This window comes from Palaemon carinicauda, chromosome 3 (genome assembly GCF_036898095.1).
Source record: "Palaemon carinicauda isolate YSFRI2023 chromosome 3, ASM3689809v2, whole genome shotgun sequence".
Classification (NCBI taxonomy): Eukaryota; Metazoa; Arthropoda; class Malacostraca; order Decapoda; family Palaemonidae; genus Palaemon; species Palaemon carinicauda.
Genome location: NC_090727.1, coordinates 77566095 through 77592192, shown reverse-complemented (window position 1 = coordinate 77592192; position 26098 = coordinate 77566095). Strand labels below are relative to the sequence as shown.

The following is a 26098-nucleotide window of genomic DNA, read 5'->3' as shown; positions in this document are numbered from 1 at the left end:
TGATGGTTGGGCTGGCATGGGAAAGTCTCTTATGGCAGCCAACCTTTCACTTGTAGGCTCATAAGAGTCCCACCCCAGGTGAAAACCAACAAAGGTAGCCTCTCTCCTGCAAAATGAGAACTTTTCTGGTTTTAGGGTAATGCCTTTCTTCGCGCAGGTAGCCAGAAAATCAAAGGTGTGCCAAAAGGCTCCCTCAACACTTATGTCATGCAGAAGGGTGTCGTCTACACACTTGTACTTGCGAGGAATATCCATAATTGCGTCATCAAACCGTCGAGTGTAGGCATCGGAAGCTGCACAGTGGCCCATCGGGGTGCGACGATACTGGTACCTGCCCCATGGGGTTATGAAAGTTGTCAGTCTTCGGCTGTCCTCATCCAACTCCACCTGGTGGAAACCCCAGAACGCATCTGCAACAGTCTTATAGCTTTGAACAGGTACACCAGATACTATATCAAAGGGTGCTGGTGTATGGTGCGTTTCCCTCTTGCAACATGCATTTAAGCGCTGATAATCCACTGTCCTCCTCGGGTGGCCATCCTTTTTGGCCACTACTACCATTCTGGCGCACCACTCTGTGGCCTCCCCCGGTGGTACTGGCTGGATGATGCCCCTACGTACGTCCTCCTCCAGCTGAGCCTTGACTTCATCTTCCCAGTGCTTTGGGACCGCTGCAGGTGTGTGGCAAGCATAGGGTATGGCCCCGGTGACGAGGTGGATGCGGTGGGGTGGGCCCTCCATAACTGGGAGGGGTGACTTGGAGGTGTTGAAGGTTGTCGCCGAAAAACGTTGGAGTAGCCAATCTTGAAGTAAGGGAACGTTTTCTTCCAGCGGGGGGAATGGTAACACTGTCGGACGTGAGAGATCCACCTCCTCTACTGTATCAACGGTGGCAACACTGGCGAGATGATAGGGGAACGTAGCTGGGACTAGACCCAACTCTTTACACATTGACAATGACAAGTATAAATTTGTTGCAGAATTCACGAAGAAAATCTCCTGCATAGAGGATCGACCATTTAATGATACACAACACTTAGTTGCCCCTAAACACTTCAAACGAATGCCTGCAACATCTCTCAGCGTCTGCTGCTTTTCAACTTTCGCGGGGTCGAGGTGCAGCAGCTGCAACAGCTCGCTGCCAGCGACGCAAACCTGGGCCCCCGTATCGGCAACGGCGGTGGTGGGTACACACTCCCTCCCCCCCGGCACTGACACTGATACATTTAATAACGGTTGTCCCGCAACGGCGGTAGATGCAATCACTACAGCACTAGATACTTCTGGCAGGACCTTACGTTTGCCCCTACAGCATTTCTTCAAATGCCCCACTTTCTGGCAATTATAACAAGTAACACCTTTGGCCAAACACGATTTCTTATCAGAGTGCGAACTGCCACAGTTGCCGCACCTCGTTGGCGGCGTACGATGCACAGCACGGTGGATAGTGGCGGCTGCACACTCCCCCTCCTCCGTGACATTGGCTGCCTCGACTGACGGATAACTTGCAATTTGGCGGGAAATTTTCCCGCTCTCACCTACATCCCTAACCGCAGCTTCAAATGCTATGCACTGTGCCCTGAGGGCGTCTACGCTATCATACCTATGATAACTTTGAAAAATTTCTCTTTTAAGCACTAAATTATTCAACCCTACCATCACTTTACGCAATAGCATATATTCAGACAGATCGGAATTACACTGTGGGCACTCGAACTTGCAATCTAGAGCTAACTGAGAACACCTTTGAAAATACACATTGATAGGCTCATCCGTGGTCTGAACATCATTAAAGAATTCGCTCCATAGCACTGCTTGGTTGGATGACCGTAGTACTAGCTTTTCAACGCTATCTAATGCCTCCTTGGGGCTCACACATGACCATTGGGCCGCTGAGAACTTTGCATCTAAAGCTCTCTGTAGAGCTGGCACACACAGAAGACGGATGTGCATGACGGCCTCCAAACTAGGCCACCTGTTCAGGTGTATCCAGCACTCCATAGACCGCCTCCATGTCCTGAACGCCGCTGAAGACATTTCCACATCACACTTCTCAGGAGCTGAAGCATTGGACACCCGTGGCACTCCGGCTACCGGCAGGTTAGCCACCTGGGCTTGCAGTCCAATGATAGCTCGTTGCTGGGACATAATGGTGTCGCGGGCCTGACGAAGTGACGGAGTTGCGATGGCCCTCCTGGAGGGCGTTGCAAGACGAGGTCTAATAGGTGGTGCCATCCTGATCTACGCTCCACAGGCGTAGGTTCATATCTCACTGCGCCATCTTGGGGTTGAGGAAGAAGAGTCGATGACGATTCATTGTTTATTAATCAGATACCCAGATTACAAGTGCCTGCAACAGGCTCCGCACGTCTTTATAAATGCGCGGGAAAACATATCGTACACACGGATCCCACAAGCTACTAGAATTAAAAACCAAAATCTTTCAGACTAAACACGAGCAGTTCCTCAGACTAATAACAATTAAATACGAAGAGTTCTTCAGTTCTATTTACATATACCTCAGTACGAATGCTGTTGTAAAAAGGGATCTGTTAAGTGTTCACATTTGAACAAGAACTTAATTACAAAGATATTCTAGACTCAAGGCTAATACAGTGGTAACGTTCACCTAGCATTCGTATAGTAACAGATCGATTACAGCCCGGGGCCCTGAGTTAAAAGGCGGGTTTACGAGTTCGAATGGTTCGTCGAACAGCGTTCGACAGACAAGTGTTTGAAGCGATGTTTTAACGGGGTATTTGGTCGTCGAACGGTTCGTAGAATGATCTCGCCTGACATGTGGGGTGGGGGGGGGGGGGGCTTTGTCCACAATCCTTATGCATTTGTGATTGACGCCACCTCTTCGAACCATTAAAAAGGCAGATTCGACAACAGAGTTCGTCTCAAACATGTTAACCCCGCTTTTCAGCCACTGCTTGGGTTGGGTACCAAAGTGGGAGGGGGCCTGCAAGACTGACGTTCTGGTGAGTATCTATTCTGGTGAAACTATAACAGCTGGCTTTAGCTTACCATTAATGTACCACCAATTTACGCATGTTAAACGTACAAGTGTCATTGCTAAACGACGTAATAATCTAATACCAGATTTCCTCAATCTAATTTCGCCATACACAAGTACTCCATTTGACTGTAGCAAGATTTCTTCGAGAAATTATGAATAAATAAATATCAATAAATATCCAGCATGATACGCTGAACAACTATGGCATTTTTGTATAAATGGGATGAAATAGCAGTCCGGTTCGGAAAAAAAATACAAACTTTAACCAGAACAAAAATTTCAAAGAAAATGTTCGAAAATGCTTTTCCGAGTTAGAACACTTAGTTAAAATTCAGCCCTAATAGTTTGAAAAGCAGTTTTAATAACGCACTACACAAAATGTTAGCTTTAAAAAAGAACACTTGAGAGATTCACTTGAGAGAAATACCCATTGGCTTGTTTAACGGTACAACTGGCGAGAAATTTTTTTTCGCTCTACTGATTTTAGTTTGGTGGTATTGTAAATAAAGTAAATATATGAGCGGTATCGCGTTTATCCACAATCACTAAGAAGATGTATTAAATCAATATTTAGGTTTTTTATAAAACAAACGTACCATGAATTGTATGGCAATTAACTACTACGCTGTAAAGGGACATGGCTCGTTAATACTGCGAGCAATAGCATAACTATGACGTTAACGATGTCGCTGGAAGACTTCCATATTACAAAGCACGAGTTAGAAAAGCTTTGCAGACCTCCGCCACGGCAGCTTATCTCTCTAAACAAGCATGTCTTTCCTTGAATTAATTTAGTCCGTTAGCGTATTTGAAGTGTGTGACAACCGTGTGAAAACTTAAGGTTAAGAAAGGTTAGGGTTATTTCGGTCGACCTTTTACTCGACCTTGACCTTTGATCTAAGACGAATTTGAATCATTTCCACGTCTTAATATAATTAAGTAATTAATCCCTGAAAGCTTCACTATTTAAGAGTTAAATTTTGGCCATGGAGTTGATCACAGAAACTAACTAACGGGCGAAAACAACCTCCTACCAATTTCGTTGGCTGAAGTAAAAAAACAAATTCGAACACGCCTAGCAAAGTAATATTCCATAACCAATAAAATAATTTTATTATCAAAGAGTCACAACAGAAGTACAAAGTAACCTGCTTGATAAAAAAAAATCCCGCTAAGCAAAGTAATAATTGCGCAAATAAAAAATTATTTTCAGAACTCTCCGCTTAAAACCACACAGAAATCAAAGGTAATTCTTTCACAAAAATCAACAGTAAACCTCGCGTAAATTGGTTTTCAGAAAATTTAGATTTAAAGCAATGCATATGCCTGTTAATCTACATAAACGTACAATACTTTACCTATATTTAATCACGAAATTAAATTCTACCTATACAAAATATAGAAATCCGATATTAGCAGTTCCTACATAATTTTCTCAATAGATTTAAATCAGAATATCGAAATAAACTCAAAATTTAAAGCACGGATCCTACAATGTTGAAAACTAACAAAACCTATTGCAACTGCATAAAATGAAAAAAAAAAAAAAAAAAAAAAAAAAAAAAAAAAAAAAAAGACTTATTTAATTACGAAATAAAATTCTACCTATACAAAATATTGAAATATCAGCAGTTCCTACATAATTTTCTCAATAGATTTAAATCCAATTATCGAAACGGAAAAACTCAAAATTTAATGCACGGATCCTATAATGTTCAAAACCATATAAATTAAAAACCAACTAAACCTATTACAACTGCATAAAAAATTATTGAAACCACAAGACTAACCTTCATACGTCAGTACGAGACGACTTCACAAGGGCTAAAGAAAGCCGGCTGTCAAAACCAGCTGTGAAGAAACCTTATTTGAGAAGATCATTTTTCTTGACCAATCACAGGCCTCCAATATAACGTCTCTTTGACAATGGCTTCTCTTATTGGTTATGACATCGTTAATGCGTTTCCTATTGGCTAGAAGACGAACTGTTTCAACGACCGGTAACTGATAGTTTAGGCATTTCAACTTTAAAAGAAAATTATATCTTAATTTACCGAGGGGCGCAATCATAAGAAAAATTATATACATGGATTATAAATTAATTACGTAAGTAATATATTCCCAATGTAAGATTAAATAATTGGAAATAGAAAGATGGGAATACGGAAAATACCGAAAACTCAACAACACAGACAAATGGTAGTTTATACCCCCCAGAGTAACTTGCTTGAGGGTACACTCAGCTACAATATTCTATCTTATTTCTCTTGGTTTTTTTTAAAAGTTTTTATATCTTATATATGAAAGATTTATTTTAGATTCGTTACTGTTCTTTAGATATTTTACTTTTATTTGTATATTACTTCTCCTGTGGTTTATTTCCTTTTTTTTTTCCTTTCCTCACTGAGCTATTTTCCTTGTTGGGAGCCCTTGGGATTATAGCTTCCTGCTTTTCCAACTAGAGTTGTAGGCTAGATAATAATAATAATAATAATAATAATAATAATAATAATAATAATAATAATAATAATAATAATAATAATAACTAGCGTATTAAATCAGTTAAAGAAGCCACCCTTTTCGATTTTCACTTAATACATTAACATATAAAATCTACATAAAGCAATTTTGCATTTCCAAATTTTTCCCCCAATTTTCGTAATGCATTCCATATAAAACTACATTTAATTTAAAAGATAAACACTCATATAACACGCTAACAATCTACCCATATTCGAGCTCCCAGTTACATAGATTTCATGAGAATTAAAATTTGTCTGACGTATTTTTGGTTTATACTGATAAGATAAACTACATATCAATTCAAGACATGAAAGAAAATATGAATAAAGAATAAATTATATGATTAAATTACTCGGTCTGAGATGAAATAGCAATCAGATTGGTAAGTGTTACGTGTTGGCATACTGACTGGATATTGCAAAGTAAAATAGCCCAGTGAGGAAAATAAAATATTGGATGTAAAGCGTGGCATACTAACAATGTATTGCAAGGTATGACCTATTATTATTATTATATGCCAAGCTATAGCCCTAGTTGGAAAAACAAGATGCTATAGGGCCAAGGGCCCCAGCAGGGAAAAATAGCCCAGCAAGGAAAAGAAATCAGGAAATAAATAAACTACTAACGAAATAATATACAATCAAATTAAAATATTTTAAAAGCATTAACAACACTGAATTACATTTTATATATAAACTATAAAAAAAGAAAAATAAGATAGAACAGCGTTCCTGAGTGTACCCTCAAGCAAGAGAATTCTAATCAGACAGTGGAAGGTGTGTCATACTGACTGGTTAATGCAAGATTTGACTATCACCCCACCTAAAATCACCCTATCACCCCCTTAAAGCTCTAAATCACCCCCTTGAAGTTCGAGGTCACCCCAATATCCCATTAAGCTCTAAGTCACCCCTCAACCTTAGAATAAAATCAACCTACACCTCTTAAAGCTCTAAATCACCCCCTTGAAGTTCGAGGTCATCCCAATATCCCATTAAGCTCTAAGTCACCCCGCTACCCCTCAACCTTAGAATAAAATCAACCTACACCTCTTAAAGCTCTAAATCACCCCCTTGAAGTTCGAGGTCACCCCAATCTCCCCTTAAACTCTAAGTCACCCCGCTACCCCTCAACCTTAGAATAAAATCAACCTACACCCCTTAAAGCTCTAAATCACCCCCTTGAAGTTCGAGGTCACCCCAATATCCCATTAAGCTCTAAGTCACCCCGCTACCCCTCAACCTTAGAATAAAATCAACCTACACCTCTTAAAGCTCTAAATCACCCCCTTGAAGTTCGAGGTCACCCCAATATCCCATTAAGCTCTAAGTCACCCCGCTACCCTTCAACCTTAGAATAAAATCTACCTACACCTCTTAAAGCTCTAAATCACCCCCTTGAAGTTCGAGGTCACCCCAATCTCCCCTTAAGCTCTAAGTCACCCCGCTACCCCTCAACCTTAGAATAAAATCAACCTACACCTCTTAAAGCTCTAAATCACCCCCTTGAAGTTCGAGGTCACCCCAATCTCCCATTAAGCTCTAAGTCACCCCGCTACCCCTCAACCTTAGAATAAAATCAACCTACACCTCTTAAAGCTCTAAATCACCCCCTTGAAGTTCGAGGTCACCCCAATCTCCCATTAAGCTCTAAGTCACCCCGCTACCCTTCAACCTTAGAATAAAATCAACCTACACCTCTTAAAGCTCTAAATCACCCCCTTGAAGTTCGAGGTCACCCCAATCTCCCCTTAAGCTCTAAGTCACCCTGCTACCCCTCAACCTTAGAATAAAATCAACCTACACCCCTAAAAGCTCTAAATCACCCCCTTGAAGTTCGAGGTCACCCCAATCTCCCCTTAAGCTCTAAGTCACCCCGCTACCCCTCAACCTTAGAATAAAATCAACCTACACCCCTAAAAGCTCTAAATCACCCCCTTGAAGTTCGAGGTCACCCCAATCTCCCCTTAAGCTCTAAGTCACCCCGCTACCCCTCAACCTTAGAATAAAATCAACCTACACCTCTTAAAGCTCTAAATCACCCCCTTGAAGTTCCAGGTCACCACAATCACCCCTTAAGCTCTAAGTCACCCCATCAACCCTTCAACCTTAGAATAAAATCACCCACACCCCATCACCCCTTAAGGCTCTAGATCATCCCCTTGAAATTCTAGGTCACCCCAATCATCCCTTTGGCTCCAAGTTACACCTCCTCCCCTTTAGACTTAAGAACATGATGTATATTATTATTATTATTATTATTATTATTATTATTATTATTATTATTATTATTATTATTATTATTATACATGTAAAGATCCCAAATAATTAAGGTTCGAACATTTTGTTTCTTCTCAGAATAACACCTTATTTCAAAAGCATTAATATTTTTTTTTCAAATGATTTGAGCGATAATTTCATATTGTTTCGTCCTTTGCAATGTGTATCTCGTAAGGTGCACTTCAAAAGTTCAAACTCGCAGCAAATGTTTTTATGTTGAACAGGCTTACATAAGCCCTTTTGTAGTTTATATATCAAATATCTGTTTTACGTTATTAATGTTTTTAAAATATTTAATTTAATTTATCATTATTTCTTATATCGTTTATTTATTTCCTTATTTCCTTTCCTCGCTGGGCTATTTTTCCCTGTTGAAGCCTTTGGGCTTATAGCATCTTGCTTTTCTAACTAGGGTTGTAGCTTAGCTAATAATAATAATAATAATAATAATAATAATAATAATAATAATAATAATAATATAGTATGAAAAGTAATGAGCCAAGACACCACCTTGAGGGACATCAGATATCACATTCCTATAGGCCTACTAATTATCTTGCTCATTAAAAACTACTCTTTGCTATGTAGTACGTGAAAATTCATCAACGTTTAGCCAAATAACCAACTACTATCAATTATTTGAGTTTGAAAAGAAAGGCCTCAGGATTAACACATTCAAAGACAGCACTAAAATCAAGGCCAATCAAACGAAGATATTTGAGGTGGCCGATGTGGTAACGTCCCTGACTGGTGAACGCAACCTCACTATCCTTATGAACTAAGGATGGGGGTATGGGGGAGCCTATAGGTCTATCTGCTGAGTCATTAGCAGCCATTGTCTGGCCCTCCTTAGTTCTATCTTGGGTGGAAAGGGGCCTTGGGCGCTGATCATATGTGTGTATGGTCAGTCTCTAGCGTATTGTCTTGCTCGATAGGGCAATGTCAGTGTTCATTGCCCCTGCCATTCATGAGTGGCCTTTAAACCTTTAAAGGCAAGCTGCATCGACTACCAACGAACAAGTCTACTTCTCACACTCAGTGGCAAGGCTAAAGGCTGCCGAACTATTACTTACAACTCTATTTCTTTCCGTTTTCACTCAAGGATATTTCTCTTTATCATCCTACGATTCCTTCCTTTCTTTGTAGTTAACCATCTTTCACAAACTTCCTTTATGTAGCACAATTAGATTACTACCGTACTACTGTACTACCGCTTAACTTCATTCGCATTCCTTACAATTCTTCGATGATATGGAGGACTATGCGTGTAGATTAATCTACTTTCTGTTCGGGATAAACAAATCGAAAAGGTTGTAAAAGAGTCAAGAGGTCTTTCCAGATATATAAATATATTTATAAATAAATTTAGACCGGATCTAAAAATTACGGATCTGCGCTACATTATTTTCTCTCGTGAGACGATAGAAAACGTAAAATACTGTATTGTAGGAGAGACTCAAGTAATGATATATATTAGTGTACTACTGTTATAAGCACACATTGAGTATGTGTTGTTTGAGATGTTAAGTCTTGAAAATAAAGTTCATCTTTGTAAATTTAAAAGTGGTTTATTCTCTAAAAACAACAGTGTTAAACATCTCCATCACAGTAATGGAGCTGGTTTGGTCGGATGACCAATTCAGGTGAAGTATAGATATGAACTGCCTAAATTATCGATAACACAGATATCGTATGCTTAGTTGTCTTAGCATTTAAACACAACATGGAAACTTTACATTCTTTCTCGGAAGACACTTTCATCCGGTGACGACACAATCTTTCACACGGTATGCATGTGTGTTGACGTTTCAGAAAAATGTTACATTGCCGAGGGATGCAAAGTACATCCTATTATGATTTTATATGACTACAGCAAATCTCACGCTAGCATCTTCATCCATAATGACATATTACGTCATGTGTTTTAAACATGTAATAATTAACTATTTCATTTATTACATATATGCTTCAGAAATATTTCAAAGTAACATTTCAAAAATTATTACGGTTTTAGTAATAGCACATAGATATATAAAAACAAATATTACTCGACAGTTGACGCAAGTCTATCACATATATTTCTTCAAAAAAAAAAAAAAAATTCTCTAAGCCTACTCTTTCGTTACCCTTACGTATTTCATTCTGTCTCTTACTTAATACCGAGTGCCTTAACTTATCAAAATTCTTAATTGCATTACACGTGCATTACAGGTATCCTGTTGATGAGAGGTACTGCTACACGAACCCCTACGAGTGGCTACTTGCAAAGAAAAGGCACAATGTCATGATTTATTGAAGCAAAACCGTCATTCAGCGAAACTAAAGAATCAAGTATGGAAAAAAAGAGAGGGACAGTAATAGATAAAGGAAGGAGTGGATGACAAAGACACACACACACACACACACACACAGACCAAGGAGTCAGAGTATATGACAAAGACACACACACACAGACCAAGGAGTGGGTGACAAAGACACACACACACAGAGATCGACTGGACAGCAACTCGACCTGGGGCTCTCTTCACTCCAGGCTATTAGCCCCCAATACAGTTAGCACGTTTCGTTTCGACAATGTCGTTCTTCAAAAGAACGGTTGAACGATATGTTCTAGGCATGTTTTGTTGGAAGTTCTCATACGCCCCTTCCAACACTCGAAAGCTAGAAGAGGATTGGATTTATATTTCTGGGCAAAGCTCCTCCCCCTTCAGCCTTTGTTGACAGATGAAGAAAGATGTTGGAAGGAGTTGGTGAATCCAGATACTCAGAGATTCCCCTACTTCCAGATATTATTATTATTATTATTATTATTATTATTATTATTGTGGTAGGAGACCCTCTTTTAGGCAGGTTGAGTTAAAAGTAATGGCTGCATCGGCAGAGTTTATTTTCTTATCCAATTTTTCTATTTTCCGGATAATTCTCTTCTCTAGAGCGCTGCAATCAGCCAGCAGACTTGAAAAATTCATCAGTCAGGTGAATGACAAAATCGGGAAGACTTTTCAATTATATTCTCACAAAATACAAGTAAAACTTTTGGTACAAAATAGTAAAAACTACGACGCGTTTCGAGGATAAGTCCTTCCTCGTCTTCAGGTAGAGAGTGAGGTGGATGCTGCAGTCGGGTGGTATACATACCCAGGATCAGGATTACAGGTGAGGGGGCTCGAATTTTCATTGGTTTTCATTGGTTGATCGGAGCTGGTATGGTATGGTGTCTGGTGTACGGCGATCTCGGCCGGGAATACCAGTCTGTGACGTCATCGGGGGACCTGAATTTTGATTGGCTGAGGCGCGCTCTGAGCCAGCTCAGAGCGCGACTCAGCCAATCAAAATTCAGGTCCCCCGATGACGTCACAGACTGGTATTCCCGGCCGAGATCGCCGTACACCAGACACCATACCATACCAGCTCCGATCAACCAATGAAAACCAATGAAAATTCGAGCCCCCTCACCTGTAATCCTGATCCTGGGTATGTATACCACCCGACTGCAGCATCCACCTCACTCTCTACCTGAAGACGAGGAAGGACTTATCCTCGAAACGCGTCGTAGTTTTTACTATTTTGTACCAAAAGTTTTACTTGTATTTTGTGAGAATATAATTGAAAAGTCTTCCCGATTTTGTCATTCACCTGACTGATGAATTTTTCAAGTCTGCTGGCTGATTGCAGCGCTCTAGAGAAGAGAATTATCCGGAAAATAGAAGAATTGAATAAGAAAATAAACTCTGCCGATGCAGCCATTACTATTATTATTATTATTATTTTATAATGTTAGAATCCTAGTTTATTTGTGCATAATCTAAACATTTATCCTTTATAATTAATTTTGAGTTTGATTCTGTGGTAAAAATTTACTTATCTAAACCCGATATTATATATATATATATATATATATATATATATATATATATATATATATATATATATATATATATATATAGACAACTATATATATGCATATATATATATATATATATATATATATATATATATATATATATATATATATATATATATATATATATATATATATATATATATATATATATATATATATATATATATATATATACAGTATATATAGACAACTATAGAGAACCTCATACTCTCTCTTACCAGCCATTATAATTACTTCAAATATGATAAAGTTCACGTAAAATCATTGTTCCTTTTATTCCAGAATGAACTAGTATTTACATAAGATATATTGTTTGTTTTTTTACATGTGAAATTTCAATACTCCCTCTTAGATTCTTTGTGTTTTATATATATATATATATATATATATATATATATATATATATATATATATATATATATATATATATATATATATATATATATATATATGTCGCCACCCGCATACGATACCATAGGCTTCAATTTGCCGCTGGAACCTCTTGCCTCTAACCTCGCCGCTAGTCGCTCCCGGTGTGGTCGATGCCTAAGGGTTTCGCCCTGACCAAAGGGCTCATCAGGTGGGTTTTGCCTACTTCAATGTTAGCAGGCTTGGTTCCCACGACCCTCCTTCCTTCCTTCCTCTTTTTTTTTTTTTTTTATCTAAAGTCTGAACGATTCAAAATTAATCAGGTTTTTGGCCGGGCGTTTAAGCCGAGCCTCATCACTTTGGCCGGGCGGTTAAGCCGAGCCTCATCACTTTGGCCGGGCGGTTAAGCCGAGCCTCATCACTTTGGCCGGGCGGTTAAGCCGAGCCTCATCACTTTGGCCGGGCGGTTAAGCCGAGCCTCATCAGTTGGCCGGGCGGTTAAGCCGAGCCGCATCAGTTGGCCGGGCGGTTAAGCCGAGCCTCATCAGTTGGCCGGGCGGTTAAGCCGAGCCTCATCAGTTGGCCGGGCGGTTAAGCCGAGCCTCATCACTTTGGCCGGGTGGTTAAGCCGAGCCTCATCAGTTGGCCGGGCGGTTAAGCCGAGCCGCATCAGTTGGCAGGGCGGTTAAGCCGAGCCTCATCACTTTGCCCGGGCGGTTAAGCCGAGCCTCATCAGTTGGCCGGGCGGTTAAGCCGAGCCTCATCAGTTGGCCGGGCGGTTAAGCCGAGCCGCATCAGTTGGCCGGGCGGTTAAGCCGAGCCTCATCAGTTGGCCGGGCGGTTAAGCCGAGCCTCATCACTTTGGCCGGGCGGTTAAGCCGAGCCTCATCAGTTGGCCGAGCGGTTCAGCCGAGCCTCATCACTTTGGCCGGGCGGTTAAGCCGAGCCTCATCAGTTGGCCGGGCGGTTAAGCCGAGCCTCATCACTTTGGCCGGGCGGTTAAGCCGAGCCTCATCAGTTGGCCGGGCGGTTAAGCCGAGCCTCATCAGTTGGCCAGGCGGTTAAGCCGAGCCGCATCAGTTGGCCGGGCGGTTAAGCCGAGCCTCATCACTTTGGCCGGGCGGTTAAGCCGAGCCTCATCAGTTGGCCGGGCGGTTAAGCCGAGCCTCATCAGTTGGCCGGGCGGTTAAGCCGAGCCTCATAAGTTGGCCGGACGGTTATGCCGAGCCTCATCACTTTGGCCGGGCGGTTAAGCCGAGCCTCATCACTTTGGCCGGGCGGTTAAGCCGAGCCTCATCACTTTGGCCGGGCGGTTAAGCCGAGCCTCATCAGTTGGCCGGGCGGTTAAGCCGAGCCGCATCAGTTGGCCGGGCGGTTAAGCCGAGCCGCATCAGTTGGCCGGGCGGTTAAGCCGAGCCTCATCACTTTGGCCGGGCGGTTAAGCCGAGCCGCATAAGTTGGCCGGGCGGTTAAGCCGAGCCTCATCACTTTGGCCGGGCGGTTAAGCCGAGCCTCATCAGTTGGCCAGGCGGTTAAGCCGAGCCGCATCAGTTGGCCGGGCGGTTAAGCCGAGCCGCATCAGTTCGCCGGGCGGTTAAGCCGAGCCTCATCAGTTGGCCGGGCGGTTAAGCCGAGCCTCATCAGTTGGCCGGGCGGTTAAGCCGAGCCGCATCAGTTGGCCGGGCGGTTAAGCCGAGCCGCATCACTTTGGCCGGACGGTTAAGCCGAGCCTCTTCAGTTGGCCGGGCAGTTAAGCCGCCTCTTCAGTTGGCCGGGCGGTTGAGCCGAGCCACATCACTTTGGCCGGGCGGTTAAGCCGAGCCTCATCATTTTGGCCGGGCGGTTAAGCCGAGCCTCATCACTTTGGCCAGGCGGTTAAGCCGAGCCTCATCACTTTGGCCGGGCGGTTAAGCCGAGCCTCATCACTTTGGCCGGGCGGTTAAGCCGAGCCTCATCACTTTGGCCGGGCGGTTAAGCCGAGCCTCATCACTTTGGCCGGGCGGTTAAGCCGAGCCTCATCACTTTGGCCGGGCGGTTAAGCCGAGCCTCATCACTTTGGCCGGGCGGTTAAGCCGAGCCTCATCACTTTGGCCGGGCGGTTAAGCCGAGCCTCATCACTTTGGCCGGGCGGTTAAGCCGAGCCTCATCACTTTGGCCGGGCGGTTAAGCCGAGCCTCATCAGTTGGCCGGGCGGTTAAGCCGAGCCTCATCACTTTGGCCGGGCGGTTAAGCCGAGCCGCATAAGTTGGCCGGGCGGTTAAGCCGAGCCTCATCACTTTGGCCGGGCGGTTAAGCCGAGCCTCATCAGTTGGCCAGGCGGTTAAGCCGAGCCGCATCAGTTGGCCGGGCGGTTAAGCCGAGCCGCATCAGTTGGCCGGGCGGTTAAGCCGAGCCTCATCAGTTGGCCGGGCGGTTAAGCCGAGCCTCATCAGTTGGCCGGGCGGTTAAGCCGAGCCGCATCAGTTGGCCGGGCGGTTAAGCCGAGCCGCATCACTTTGGCCGGACGGTTAAGCCGAGCCTCTTCAGTTGGCCGGGCAGTTAAGCCGCCTCTTCAGTTGGCCGGGCGGTTGAGCCGAGCCACATCACTTTGGCCGGGCGGTTAAGCCGAGCCGCATCACTTTGGCCGGACGGTTAAGCCGAGCCTCTTCAGTTGGCCGGGCAGTTAAGCCGCCTCTTCAGTTGGCCGGGCGGTTGAGCCGAGCCACATCACTTTGGCCGGGCGGTTAAGCCGAGCCTCATCATTTTGGCCGGGCGGTTAAGCCGAGCCTCATCACTTTGGCCAGGCGGTTAAGCCGAGCCTCATCACTTTGGCCGGGCGGTTAAGCCGAGCCTCATCACTTTGGCCGGGCGGTTAAGCCGAGCCTCATCACTTTGGCCGGGCGGTTAAGCCGAGCCTCATCACTTTGGCCGGGCGGTTAAGCCGAGCCTCATCACTTTGGCCGGGCGGTTAAGCCGAGCCTCATCAGTTGGCCGGGCGGTTAAGCCGAGCCGCATCAGTTGGCCGGGCGGTTAAGCCGAGCCGCATCAGTTGGCCGGGCGGTTAAGCCGAGCCTCATCACTTTGGCCGGGCGGTTAAGCCGAGCCGCATAAGTTGGCCGGGCGGTTAAGCCGAGCCTCATCACTTTGGCCGGGCGGTTAAGCCGAGCCTCATCAGTTGGCCAGGCGGTTAAGCCGAGCCGCATCAGTTGGCCGGGCGGTTAAGCCGAGCCGCATCAGTTGGCCGGGCGGTTAAGCCGAGCCTCATCAGTTGGCCGGGCGGTTAAGCCGAGCCTCATCAGTTGGCCGGGCGGTTAAGCCGAGCCGCATCAGTTGGCCGGGCGGTTAAGCCGAGCCGCATCACTTTGGCCGGACGGTTAAGCCGAGCCTCTTCAGTTGGCCGGGCAGTTAAGCCGCCTCTTCAGTTGGCCGGGCGGTTGAGCCGAGCCACATCACTTTGGCCGGGCGGTTAAGCCGAGCCTCATCATTTTGGCCGGGCGGTTAAGCCGAGCCTCATCACTTTGGCCAGGCGGTTAAGCCGAGCCTCATCACTTTGGCCGGGCGGTTAAGCCGAGCCTCATCACTTTGGCCGGGCGGTTAAGCCGAGCCTCATCACTTTGGCCGGGCGGTTAAGCCGAGCCTCATCAGTTGGCCGGGCGGTTAAGCCGAGCCGCATCAGTTGGCCGGGCGGTTAAGCCGAGCCGCATCAGTTGGCCGGGCGGTTAAGCCGAGCCTCATCACTTTGGCCGGGCGGTTAAGCCGAGCCGCATAAGTTGGCCGGGCGGTTAAGCCGAGCCTCATCACTTTGGCCGGGCGGTTAAGCCGAGCCTCATCAGTTGGCCAGGCGGTTAAGCCGAGCCGCATCAGTTGGCCGGGCGGTTAAGCCGAGCCGCATCAGTTGGCCGGGCGGTTAAGCCGAGCCTCATCAGTTGGCCGGGCGGTTAAGCCGAGCCTCATCAGTTGGCCGGGCGGTTAAGCCGAGCCGCATCAGTTGGCCGGGCGGTTAAGCCGAGCCGCATCACTTTGGCCGGACGGTTAAGCCGAGCCTCTTCAGTTGGCCGGGCAGTTAAGCCGCCTCTTCAGTTGGCCGGGCGGTTGAGCCGAGCCACATCACTTTGGCCGGGCGGTTAAGCCGAGCCTCATCATTTTGGCCGGGCGGTTAAGCCGAGCCTCATCACTTTGGCCGGGCGGTTAAGCCGAGCCTCATCACTTTGGCCGGGCGGTTAAGCCGAGCCTCATCACTTTGGCCGGGCGGTTAAGCCGAGCCTCATCACTTTGGCCGGGCGGTTAAGCCGAGCCTCATCACTTTGGCCGGGCGGTTAAGCCGAGCCTCATCACTTTGGCCGGGCGGTTAAGCCGAGCCTCATCACTTTGGCCGGGCGGTTAAGCCGAGCCTCATCACTTTGGCCGGGCGGTTAAGCCGAGCCTCATCACTTTGGCCGGGCGGTTAAGCCGAGCCTCATCACTTTGGCCGGGCGGTTAAGCCGAGCCTCATCACTTTGGCCGGGCGGTTAAGCCGAGCCTCATCAGTTGGCCGGGCGGTTAAGCCGAGCCTCATCACTTTGGCCGGGCGGTTAAGCCGAGCCGCATAAGTTGGCCGGGCGGTTAAGCCGAGCCTCATCACTTTGGCCGGGCGGTTAAGCCGAGCCTCATCAGTTGGCCAGGCGGTTAAGCCGAGCCGCATCAGTTGGCCGGGCGGTTAAGCCGAGCCGCATCAGTTGGCCGGGCGGTTAAGCCGAGCCTCATCAGTTGGCCGGGCGGTTAAGCCGAGCCTCATCAGTTGGCCGGGCGGTTAAGCCGAGCCGCATCAGTTGGCCGGGCGGTTAAGCCGAGCCGCATCACTTTGGCCGGACGGTTAAGCCGAGCCTCTTCAGTTGGCCGGGCAGTTAAGCCGCCTCTTCAGTTGGCCGGGCGGTTGAGCCGAGCCACATCACTTTGGCCGGGCGGTTAAGCCGAGCCGCATCACTTTGGCCGGACGGTTAAGCCGAGCCTCTTCAGTTGGCCGGGCAGTTAAGCCGCCTCTTCAGTTGGCCGGGCGGTTGAGCCGAGCCACATCACTTTGGCCGGGCGGTTAAGCCGAGCCTCATCATTTTGGCCGGGCGGTTAAGCCGAGCCTCATCACTTTGGCCAGGCGGTTAAGCCGAGCCTCATCACTTTGGCCGGGCGGTTAAGCCGAGCCTCATCACTTTGGCCGGGCGGTTAAGCCGAGCCTCATCACTTTGGCCGGGCGGTTAAGCCGAGCCTCATCACTTTGGCCGGGCGGTTAAGCCGAGCCTCATCACTTTGGCCGGGCGGTTAAGCCGAGCCTCATCAGTTGGCCGGGCGGTTAAGCCGAGCCGCATCAGTTGGCCGGGCGGTTAAGCCGAGCCGCATCAGTTGGCCGGGCGGTTAAGCCGAGCCTCATCACTTTGGCCGGGCGGTTAAGCCGAGCCGCATAAGTTGGCCGGGCGGTTAAGCCGAGCCTCATCACTTTGGCCGGGCGGTTAAGCCGAGCCTCATCAGTTGGCCAGGCGGTTAAGCCGAGCCGCATCAGTTGGCCGGGCGGTTAAGCCGAGCCGCATCAGTTGGCCGGGCGGTTAAGCCGAGCCTCATCAGTTGGCCGGGCGGTTAAGCCGAGCCTCATCAGTTGGCCGGGCGGTTAAGCCGAGCCGCATCAGTTGGCCGGGCGGTTAAGCCGAGCCGCATCACTTTGGCCGGACGGTTAAGCCGAGCCTCTTCAGTTGGCCGGGCAGTTAAGCCGCCTCTTCAGTTGGCCGGGCGGTTGAGCCGAGCCACATCACTTTGGCCGGGCGGTTAAGCCGAGCCTCATCATTTTGGCCGGGCGGTTAAGCCGAGCCTCATCACTTTGGCCAGGCGGTTAAGCCGAGCCTCATCACTTTGGCCGGGCGGTTAAGCCGAGCCTCATCACTTTGGCCGGGCGGTTAAGCCGAGCCTCATCACTTTGGCCGGGCGGTTAAGCCGAGCCTCATCAGTTGGCCGGGCGGTTAAGCCGAGCCTCATCGGTTGGCCGGGCGGTTAAGCCGAGCCTCATCGGTTGGCCGGGCGGTTAAGCCAAGCCTCATCACTTTGGCCGGGCGGTTAAGCCGAGCCTCATCACTTTGGCCGGGCGGTTAAGCCAAGCCTCATCAGTTGGCCGGGCGGTTAAGCCGAGCCGCATCAGTTGGCCGGGCGGTTAAGCCGAGCCTCATCACTTTGGCCGGGCGGTTAAGCCGAGCCTCATCAGTTGGCCGGGCGGTTAAGCCGAGCCTCATCACTTTGGCCGGGCGGTTAAGCCGAGCCTCATCAGTTGGCCGGGCGGTTAAGCCGAGCCTCATCAGTTGGCCGGGCGGTTAAGCCGAGCCTCATCACTTTGGCCGGGCGGTTAAGCCGAGCCTCATCAGTTGGCCGGGCGGTTAAGCCAAGCCTCATCAGTTGGCCGGGCGGTTAAGCCGAGCCGCATCAGTTGGCCGGGCGGTTAAGCCGAGCCTCATCAGTTGGCCGGGCGGTTAAGCCGAGCCTCATCAGTTGGCCGGGCGGTTAAGCCGAGCCGCATCAGTTGGCCGGGCGGTTAAGCCGAGCCTCATCACTTTGGCCGGGCGGTTAAGCCGAGCCTCATCAGTTGGCCGGGCGGTTAAGCTGAGCCTCATCAGTTGGCCGGGCGGTTAAGCCGAGCCGCATCAGTTGGCCGGGCGGTTAAGCCGAGCCTCATCAGTTGGCCGGGCGGTTAAGCCGAGCCTCATCAGTTGGCCGGGCGGTTAAGCCGAGCCTCATCAGTTGGCCGGGCGGTTAAGCCGAGCCTCATCAGTTGGCCGGGCGGTTAAGCCGAGCCTCATCAGTTGGCCGGGCGGTTAAGCCGAGCCGCATCAGTTGGTCCGGGCGGTTAAGCCGAGCCTCATCAGTTGGCCGGGCGGTTAAGCCGAGCCTCATCAGTTGGCCGGGCGGTTAAGCCGAGCCTCTCATCAGTTGGCCGGGCGGTTAAGCCGAGCCTCATCAGTTGGCCGGGCGGTTAAGCCGAGCCTCATCAGTTGGCCGGGCGGTTAAGCCGAGCCTCATCAGTTGGCCGGGCGGTTAAGCCGAGCCTCATCAGTTGGCCGGGCGGTTAAGCCGAGCCTCATCAGTTGGCCGGGCGGTTAAGCCGAGCCTCATCAGTTGGCCGGGCGGTTAAGCCGAGCCTCATCACTTTAGGCCGGCGGTTAAGCCGAGCCTCATCAATTGGCCGGGCGGTTAAGCCGAGCCTCATCAGTTGGCCGGGCGGTTAAGCCGAGCCTCATCAGTTTGGCCGGGCGGTTAAGCCGAGCCTCATCACTTTGGCCGGGCGGTTAAGCCGAGCCGCATCAGTTGGCCGGGCGGTTAAGCCGAGCCGCATCAGTTGGCCGGGCGGTTAAGCCGAGCCTCATCACTTTGGCCGGGCGGTTAAGCCGAGCCTCATCACTTGGCCGGGCGGTTAAGCCGAGCCTCATCACTTTGGCCGGGCGGTTAAGCCGAGCCGCATCAGTTGGCCGGGCGGTTAAGCCGAGCCTCATCACTTTGGCCGGGCGGTTAAGCCGAGCCTCATCACTTTGGCCGGGCGGTTAAGCCGAGCCTCATCACTTTGGCCGGGCGGTTAAGCCGAGCCTCATCACTTTGGCCGGGCGGTTAAGCCGAGCCTCATCACTTTGGCCGGGCGGTTAAGCCGAGCCTCATCACTTGGCCGGGCGGTTAAGCCGAGCCTCATCAGTTTGGCCGGGCGGTTAAGCCGAGCCGCATCAGTTGGCCGGGCGGTTAAGCCGAGCCTCATCACTTTGGCCGGGCGGTTAAGCCGAGCCTCATCACTTTGGCCGGGCGGTTAAGCCGAGCCTCATCACTTGGCCGGGCGGTTAAGCCGAGCCTCATCACTTTGGCCGGGCGGTTAAGCCGAGCCTCATCACTTGGCCGGGCGGTTAAGCCGAGCCTCATCACTTTGGCCGGGCGGTTAAGCCGAGCCGCATCAGTTGGCCGAGCGGTTAAGCCGTGCCGCATCAGTTGGCCGGGCGGTTAAGCCGAGCCTCATCACTTTGGCCGGGCGGTTAAGCCGAGCCGCATCAGTTGGCCGGGCGGTTAAGCCGAGCCGCATCAGTTGGCCGGGCGGTTAAGCCGAGCCTCATCACTTGGCCGGGCGGTTAAGCCGAGCCTCATCACTTTGGCCGGGCGGTTAAGCCGAGCCACATCAGTTGGCCGGGCGGTTAAGCCGAGCCGCATCAGTTGGCCGGGCGGTTAAGCCGAGCCGCATCAGTTGGCCGGGCGGTTAAGCCGAGCCTCATCACTTTGGCCGGGTGGTTAAGCCGAGCCGCATCAGTTGGCCGGGCGGTTAAGCTGAGCCGCATCAGTTGGCCGGGCGGTTAAGCCGAGCTGCATCACTTGGCCGGGCGGTTAAGCCGAGCCTCATCACTTTGGCCGGGCGGTTAAGCCGAGCCTCATCAGTTGGCCGGGCGGTTAAGCCGAGCCGCATCAGTTGGCCGGGCGGTTAAGCCGAGCCTCATCACTTTGGCCGGGCGGTTAAGCCGAGCCTCATCACTTTGGCCGGGCGGTTAAGCCGAGCCTCATCACTTTGGCCGGGCGGTTAAGCCGAGCCTCATCAGTTGGCCGGGCGGTTAAGCCGAGCCGCATCAGTTGGCCGGGCGGTTAAGCCGAGCCTCATCACTTTGGCCGGGCGGTTAAGCCGAGCCTCATCACTTGGCCGGGCGGTTAAGCCGAGCCTCATCACTTTGGCCGGGCGGTTAAGCCGAGCCGCATCAGTTGGCCGGGCGGTTAAGCCGAGCCTCATCACTTTGGCCGGGCGGTTAAGCCGAGCCTCATCACTTTGGCCGGGCGGTTAAGCCGAGCCGCATCAGTTGGCCGGGCGGTTAAGCCGAGCCTCATCACTTTGGCCGGGCGGTTAAGCCGAGCCTCATCACTTTTTTTTTTTTTTTCATTTTTTTCTAGATTTTTTTTATCCTGATTGAAGTATTTAATAATCGGGAAGTCTCCTCAGAATCTTATCGATAATATCAGCTGCTAATTGAACATACCCAATGGTACCACTGATACTGATCAAGTTACTGTATTCATGCCTTCTTGGCATATCTATGGAGCTGACGCCACTCTGCCGGGTGATTTCCCTCAGCGTCTTTCCTTCCACTCCATATATGGCTCTGTGGAACCTCCTTGGGACATCCAAGGCGACAGTCACGTGCCCCTTTAGGGCATAGTCCCTTGTGGGGTTAGCTCCAACCTTTGCACCTTGGAAGGTGATGTGAGATGAGAAGACCCTTTTGGGCTTCTCAGGTTCCAGGTCAAAAACGATAAGTTTGCGAGCAGGTTTTTTCTCTGCAATTTTCTCCTCCTTCACCTCCTCCTTCTCCTCCTTCTTCTTCTCCTCCTTCTCCTCCTTCTTCTTCTCCTCCTTCTCCTTCTCCTCCCCCTTCTCCTCCTCCTCCTCCTCCTCCTCCTCCTTTCTCTTCCTCCTTCTCCTCCTCATCCTCTTCCTTCTTCTTCTTATCCTCCTCCTCCTCCTCCTTCTCTTCTCCTCCTCCTCCTCTCCTCCTCCTTCTCCTCCTCCTCCTTCTCCTCCTCCTCCTCATCCTCTTCCTTCTTCTTCTTATCCCCCTTCTCCTTCTTCTCCTCCTTCTCCTTCTCCCCCTCCTTCTCCTCCTCTTCACTGGGAGAAGTTTCCTTCTGGAGCTTCTGCTCTTCCTTGTGGTTGTTGCCAGGGAGAGCCTCTTTGGCGGCTAGCAGCCAGCTCAGCAACTGACCCACACCAGATGGCCCTCCAACGACCTCCTTCTCCTCCTTGTGTCCGTTGGAATCCAGGTCCTCTGCTGCCTGAACTACTTTGACTTCCTCTTCATTGACACTGACATCCTTTTGGACATCTTCCTTCTCTCCATCCATCTCGGTCAAGATTTCCAAACCTGACCTGTTAAGTCTCACTTTTCTCGTTCCAGGTCTGTTCAGTTCTTTCTTCTTATCCTCCTTCTTCTTCTCCTTCTCCTTCTCCTTCTCCTCCTCCTCCTCTCCTTCTTCTTATCCTCCTTCTCCTTCTTCTCCTCCTTCTCCTCCTCATCCTCTCCTCCTCCTTCTCTCCTCATCCTCTCCTTCTTCTTCTTATCCTCCTTCTCCTTCTTCTCCTCCTTCTCCTTCTCCTCCTCCTTCTCCCCCTCTTTACTGGGAGAAGTTTCCTTCTGGAGCTTCTGCTCTTCCTTGTGGTTGTTGTCAGGGAGAGCCTCTTTGGCGGCTAGCAGCCAGCTCAGCAACTGACCCACACCAGATGGCCCTCCAACGACCTCCTACTCCTCCTTATGTCCGTTGGAATCCAGGTCCTCTACTGCCTGAACTACTTTGACTTCCTCTTCATTGACACTGACATCCTTTTGGACATCTTCCTTCTGTCCATCCATCTCGGTCAAGATTTCCAAACCTGACCTGTTAAGTCTCACTTTTCTCGTTCCAGGTCTGTTCAGTTCTTTCTTCTTATCCTCCTTCTCCTTCTTCTCCTCCTCCTTCTCCTCCTCCTCCTCTTCCTTCTTCTTCTTATCCTCCTTCTCCTTCTCCTTCTCCTCCTCCTCCTCCTTCTCCTCCTCTTTACTGGGAGAAGTTTCCTTTTGGAGCTTCTGCTCTTCCTTGTGGTTGTTGTCAGGGAGAGCCTCTTTGGCGGCTAGCAGCCAGCTCAGCAACTGACCCACACCAGATGGCCCTCCAACGACCTCCTTCTCCTCCTTGTGTCCGTTGGAATCCAGGTCCTCTGCTGCCTGAACTACTTTGACTTCCTCTTCATTGACACTGACATCCTTTTGGACATCTTCCTTCTCTCCATCCATCTCGGTCAAGATTTCCAAACCTGACCTGTTAAGTCTCACTTTTCTCGTTCCAGGTCTGTTCAGTTCTTTCTTCTTATCCTCCTTCTCCTTCTCCTTCTCCTCCTCCTTCTCCTCCTCCTTCTCCTCCTCTTCCTTCTTCTTATCCTCCTTCTCCTCCTCATCCTTCTCCTCCTCCTCCTCCTCCTCCTCCTTCTCCTCCTCTTCACTGGGAGAAGTTTCCTTCTGGAGCTTCTGCTCTTCCTTGTGATGGTTGTCAGGGAGAGCCTCTTTGGCGGCTAGCAGCCAGCTCAGCAACTGACCCACACCAGATGGCCCTCCAACGACCTCCTTCTCCTCCTTGTGTCCGTTGGAATCCAGGTCCTCTGCTGCCTGAACTACTTTGACTTCCTCTTCATTGACACTGACATCCTTTTGGACATCCTTCTGTCCATCCATCTCGGTCAAGATTTCCAAACCTGACCTGTTAAGTCTCACTTTTCTCGTTCCAGGTCTGTTCAGTTCTTTCTTCTTATCCTCCTTCTTCTTCTCCTTCTCCTTCTCCTCCTCCTCCTCTTCCTTCTTCTTCTTATCCTCCTTCTCCTTCTTCTCCTCCTTCTCCTCCTCATCCTCTTCCTTCTTCTTCTTATCCTCCTTCTCCTTTTTCTCCTCCTTCTCCTTCTCCTCCTCCTTCTCCTTCTCCTCCTCTTCACTGGGAGAAGTTTCCTTCTGGAGCTTCTCAATTGTATCTTCCAGTTCGTCAATCTTTTTCTCAAATACAGATTCTAACCGATGAATAGAGGCCACCTTTTCACCCTCAAGTTTTTCTATTTCCTCACTCATTTCACGATTCTTTTGCTCCATCTCACTAAATTTATGTGAATATTCATCCTTAAGAGCTTTTAACTCCTCTAAGAGACAGTTATACCTTCCATTCCGGACCAAATCATTAACTCTAGCTTCAGTCAAGCTCTTCTCCAGCCTCTCTTTCTCTGTTTTCATCTCTCCAATAATTTCTTCAAATTCTACAATCTTATCCTTGAATCTTGATTGCAGCCAATGAATAGAGGCTATTTTTTCATCCTCAACTCTTGCTAGTCGGTCACACATATCAAGATTTATTTGTTCCATCTCATTTAATCTATCTAAATATTCATCCCTCTTAGATAATTCCACATTTAGGTGATCGTTGGTTTTCTGAATATCTTGCAACTTAGTCGAGAATTTTTCAATCTCGATTTCTTTTTCTTGAAGTATTTCAATTTTTTGGGAGAGACCTAGAGTCTCTATTTTCAAATCCTCTATCTTTTCCTGGAGTTTATATTCCTTCTTAACACGGGCTTCATATTCCACGTGAACTTTTTCCAATTGATCATTTAGTCCAGAAATTTTGTAATCCTGCTCAGATAATTTATCTAAATGCTCGCAAATTGTAATGTCTCTATTAGAGAGTTCAATCTTTAGTTGATCGTTGATTATTTGCAGATCCTGTATCTTGGTTGAGAAATTTTCTATTTCATTTTCTTTATCCTTTGTAAGAGTTTCCATAGCGTTGGAGAGACCTAGAGTCTCTATTTTCAAATCCTCTATCTTTTCTTGAAGTTTTGATTCCTTCTTAACACGGGCTTCATATTCCACGTGAACTTTTTCCAATTGATCATTTAGTCCAGAAATTTTGTAATCCTGCTCAGATAATTTATCTAAATGCTCGCAAATTGTAATGTCTCTATTAGAGAGTTCACTCTTTAGTTGATCGTTGGTAATTTGCAGATCCTGCATCTTGGTTGAGAAATTTTCTATTTCATTTTCTTTATCCTTTGTAAGAGTTTCCATAGCGTTGGAGAGACGTTGAATCTCTGCCTTCAGCTCTTTTTTTTCTTCTTCCAATTTAGATTCCAACTGACATCTAGAGTGGACCTCTTCCAAGGCACTCTCCAGTTCTCGGTCTAAAATTTCAATTTGTTTTTCCATGTCCAGTTGAACATTTTCACCTAAATCTGCTTGTTCCTTTTCTTCCTCCTTTTTAGACAAGAATTTCCATAATAAGACGTTTCCCGCCACAAACATACCTACCATAGCAACACGGAACCAATTGCCACCACTCATTTGGGGAATAAAAGTTCCATCCTCAGTTCCAGTGACGAAGTCTGGGAGAAATTTCCCAAGAATTTCAAAAGGTTTAGTATCAGCCTTGAGCGTTTCCATATTCCGTTCCATAGTCTGGACCTTCAGTTGACACAACTGAAGATCCTGCCGTGATTTCCAAAATCCTCCGACCACAGGCAAGGAGGACAACAGTCGCTGAAGGACGGGAACGTTTCCGATCCCGCCCTCAGGGTTCTCAATCCTCTTAGGCAGTAGCCAAGAGACCATCCTGAATCCGAAGGAATCCTGAATTTCCTTCATCTGTCCTTCTAGATCCATGAGATAGCTCTCACACGCCGAATGCTGCTCCTGAAGATCAGCTGCGTTGAAGAATCCTCCAAATGCTTTCCTGATTTTGTTGATTGCTGTTTGGTACATACCGAACATCATGAAATCTATGCTAGATTACCAGATAGTTCTCCTTCGACCAACCTTATTTTGAAAAAAAAAGAAGCAGAAGGTGAACTCCCAGAGACCCTCAGATTCCGCTCCCAGCTCCGAGTCTCACACACATTCATTCCTTGAAGCCTCTGAAGACTCTTCGAACTGCTTCAGGGAAATTCATCCTCCTCTTCTTTTTCATCTTGTTTTATATTATCTCTCTTATTATTCACCTTTCTTTTCTTCCGAAAAATAAATAATTACTCCATATAATATTCCCCCCCCCTCTCTCTCTCTCTCTCTCTCTCTCTCTCTCTCTCTCTCTCTCTCTCTCTCTCTCTCGATATCTCTGCCAGAGATATCGAAGGGAAAACTTCCCTGAAGACGTTTTGAATCGTTAACTCCATTGACGGAATTTCTAGACGGTTCTCTCTCTCTCTCTCTCTCTCTCTCTCTCTCTCTCTCTCTCTCTCTCTCTCTCTCTCTCTCTCTCTCTCTCGCTTTTGGTAGATTATGATAATAGCAATTATATGTTATGTTTTGTGTGTGTGTGTGTGCGTGTGTGTGTGTGTGTGTGCGTGTGTGTTGTGTTTGTGGCTCATAATGCTTTCATTTCCGGATCTTTGAAGGAATTCCTCAGGTGGGAATATCGTCTCACGGTTGGGAGCTGTCAATCAGCTGATTTGGGGGGGTCTTGGGGGGGGGGGGGGCTGGTTAGGTGATAGAGCGC

General features: G+C 48.2%; 1 protein-coding gene across 1 annotated transcript; it reads right to left on the bottom strand.

The window, feature by feature from the left end:
* Positions 1–4846: 4846 nt before the first annotated feature.
* LOC137632498 (golgin subfamily A member 6-like protein 1) lies at positions 4847–25365 on the bottom strand. Its single transcript, XM_068364465.1, has 3 exons — positions 23038–25365; positions 22144–22329; positions 4847–5026 (listed from the first exon to the last, which is right to left on the bottom strand). Exons 1-3 carry the CDS (start codon positions 25363–25365, stop codon positions 4847–4849), a joined length of 2694 nt encoding a protein of 897 aa, XP_068220566.1.
* Between the last annotated feature and the right edge of the window lie 733 nt (positions 25366–26098).

Coding starts and splice junctions, on each gene's coding strand:
- LOC137632498 (XM_068364465.1), bottom strand. CDS start 25,365: ATGTACCAAACAGCAATCAACAAAATCAGGAAAGCATTTGGAGGATTC. Junction 22,330..23,037: donor AGGAGGAGGAGGAGGAGGAG/GAGGAGAAGGAT, acceptor GAGTAGGAGGTC/GTTGGAGGGCCATCTGGTGT. Junction 5,027..22,143: donor AGGAGGATAAGAAGAAGAAG/GAGAGGATGAGG, acceptor CTAAACTATCAG/TTACCGGTCGTTGAAACAGT.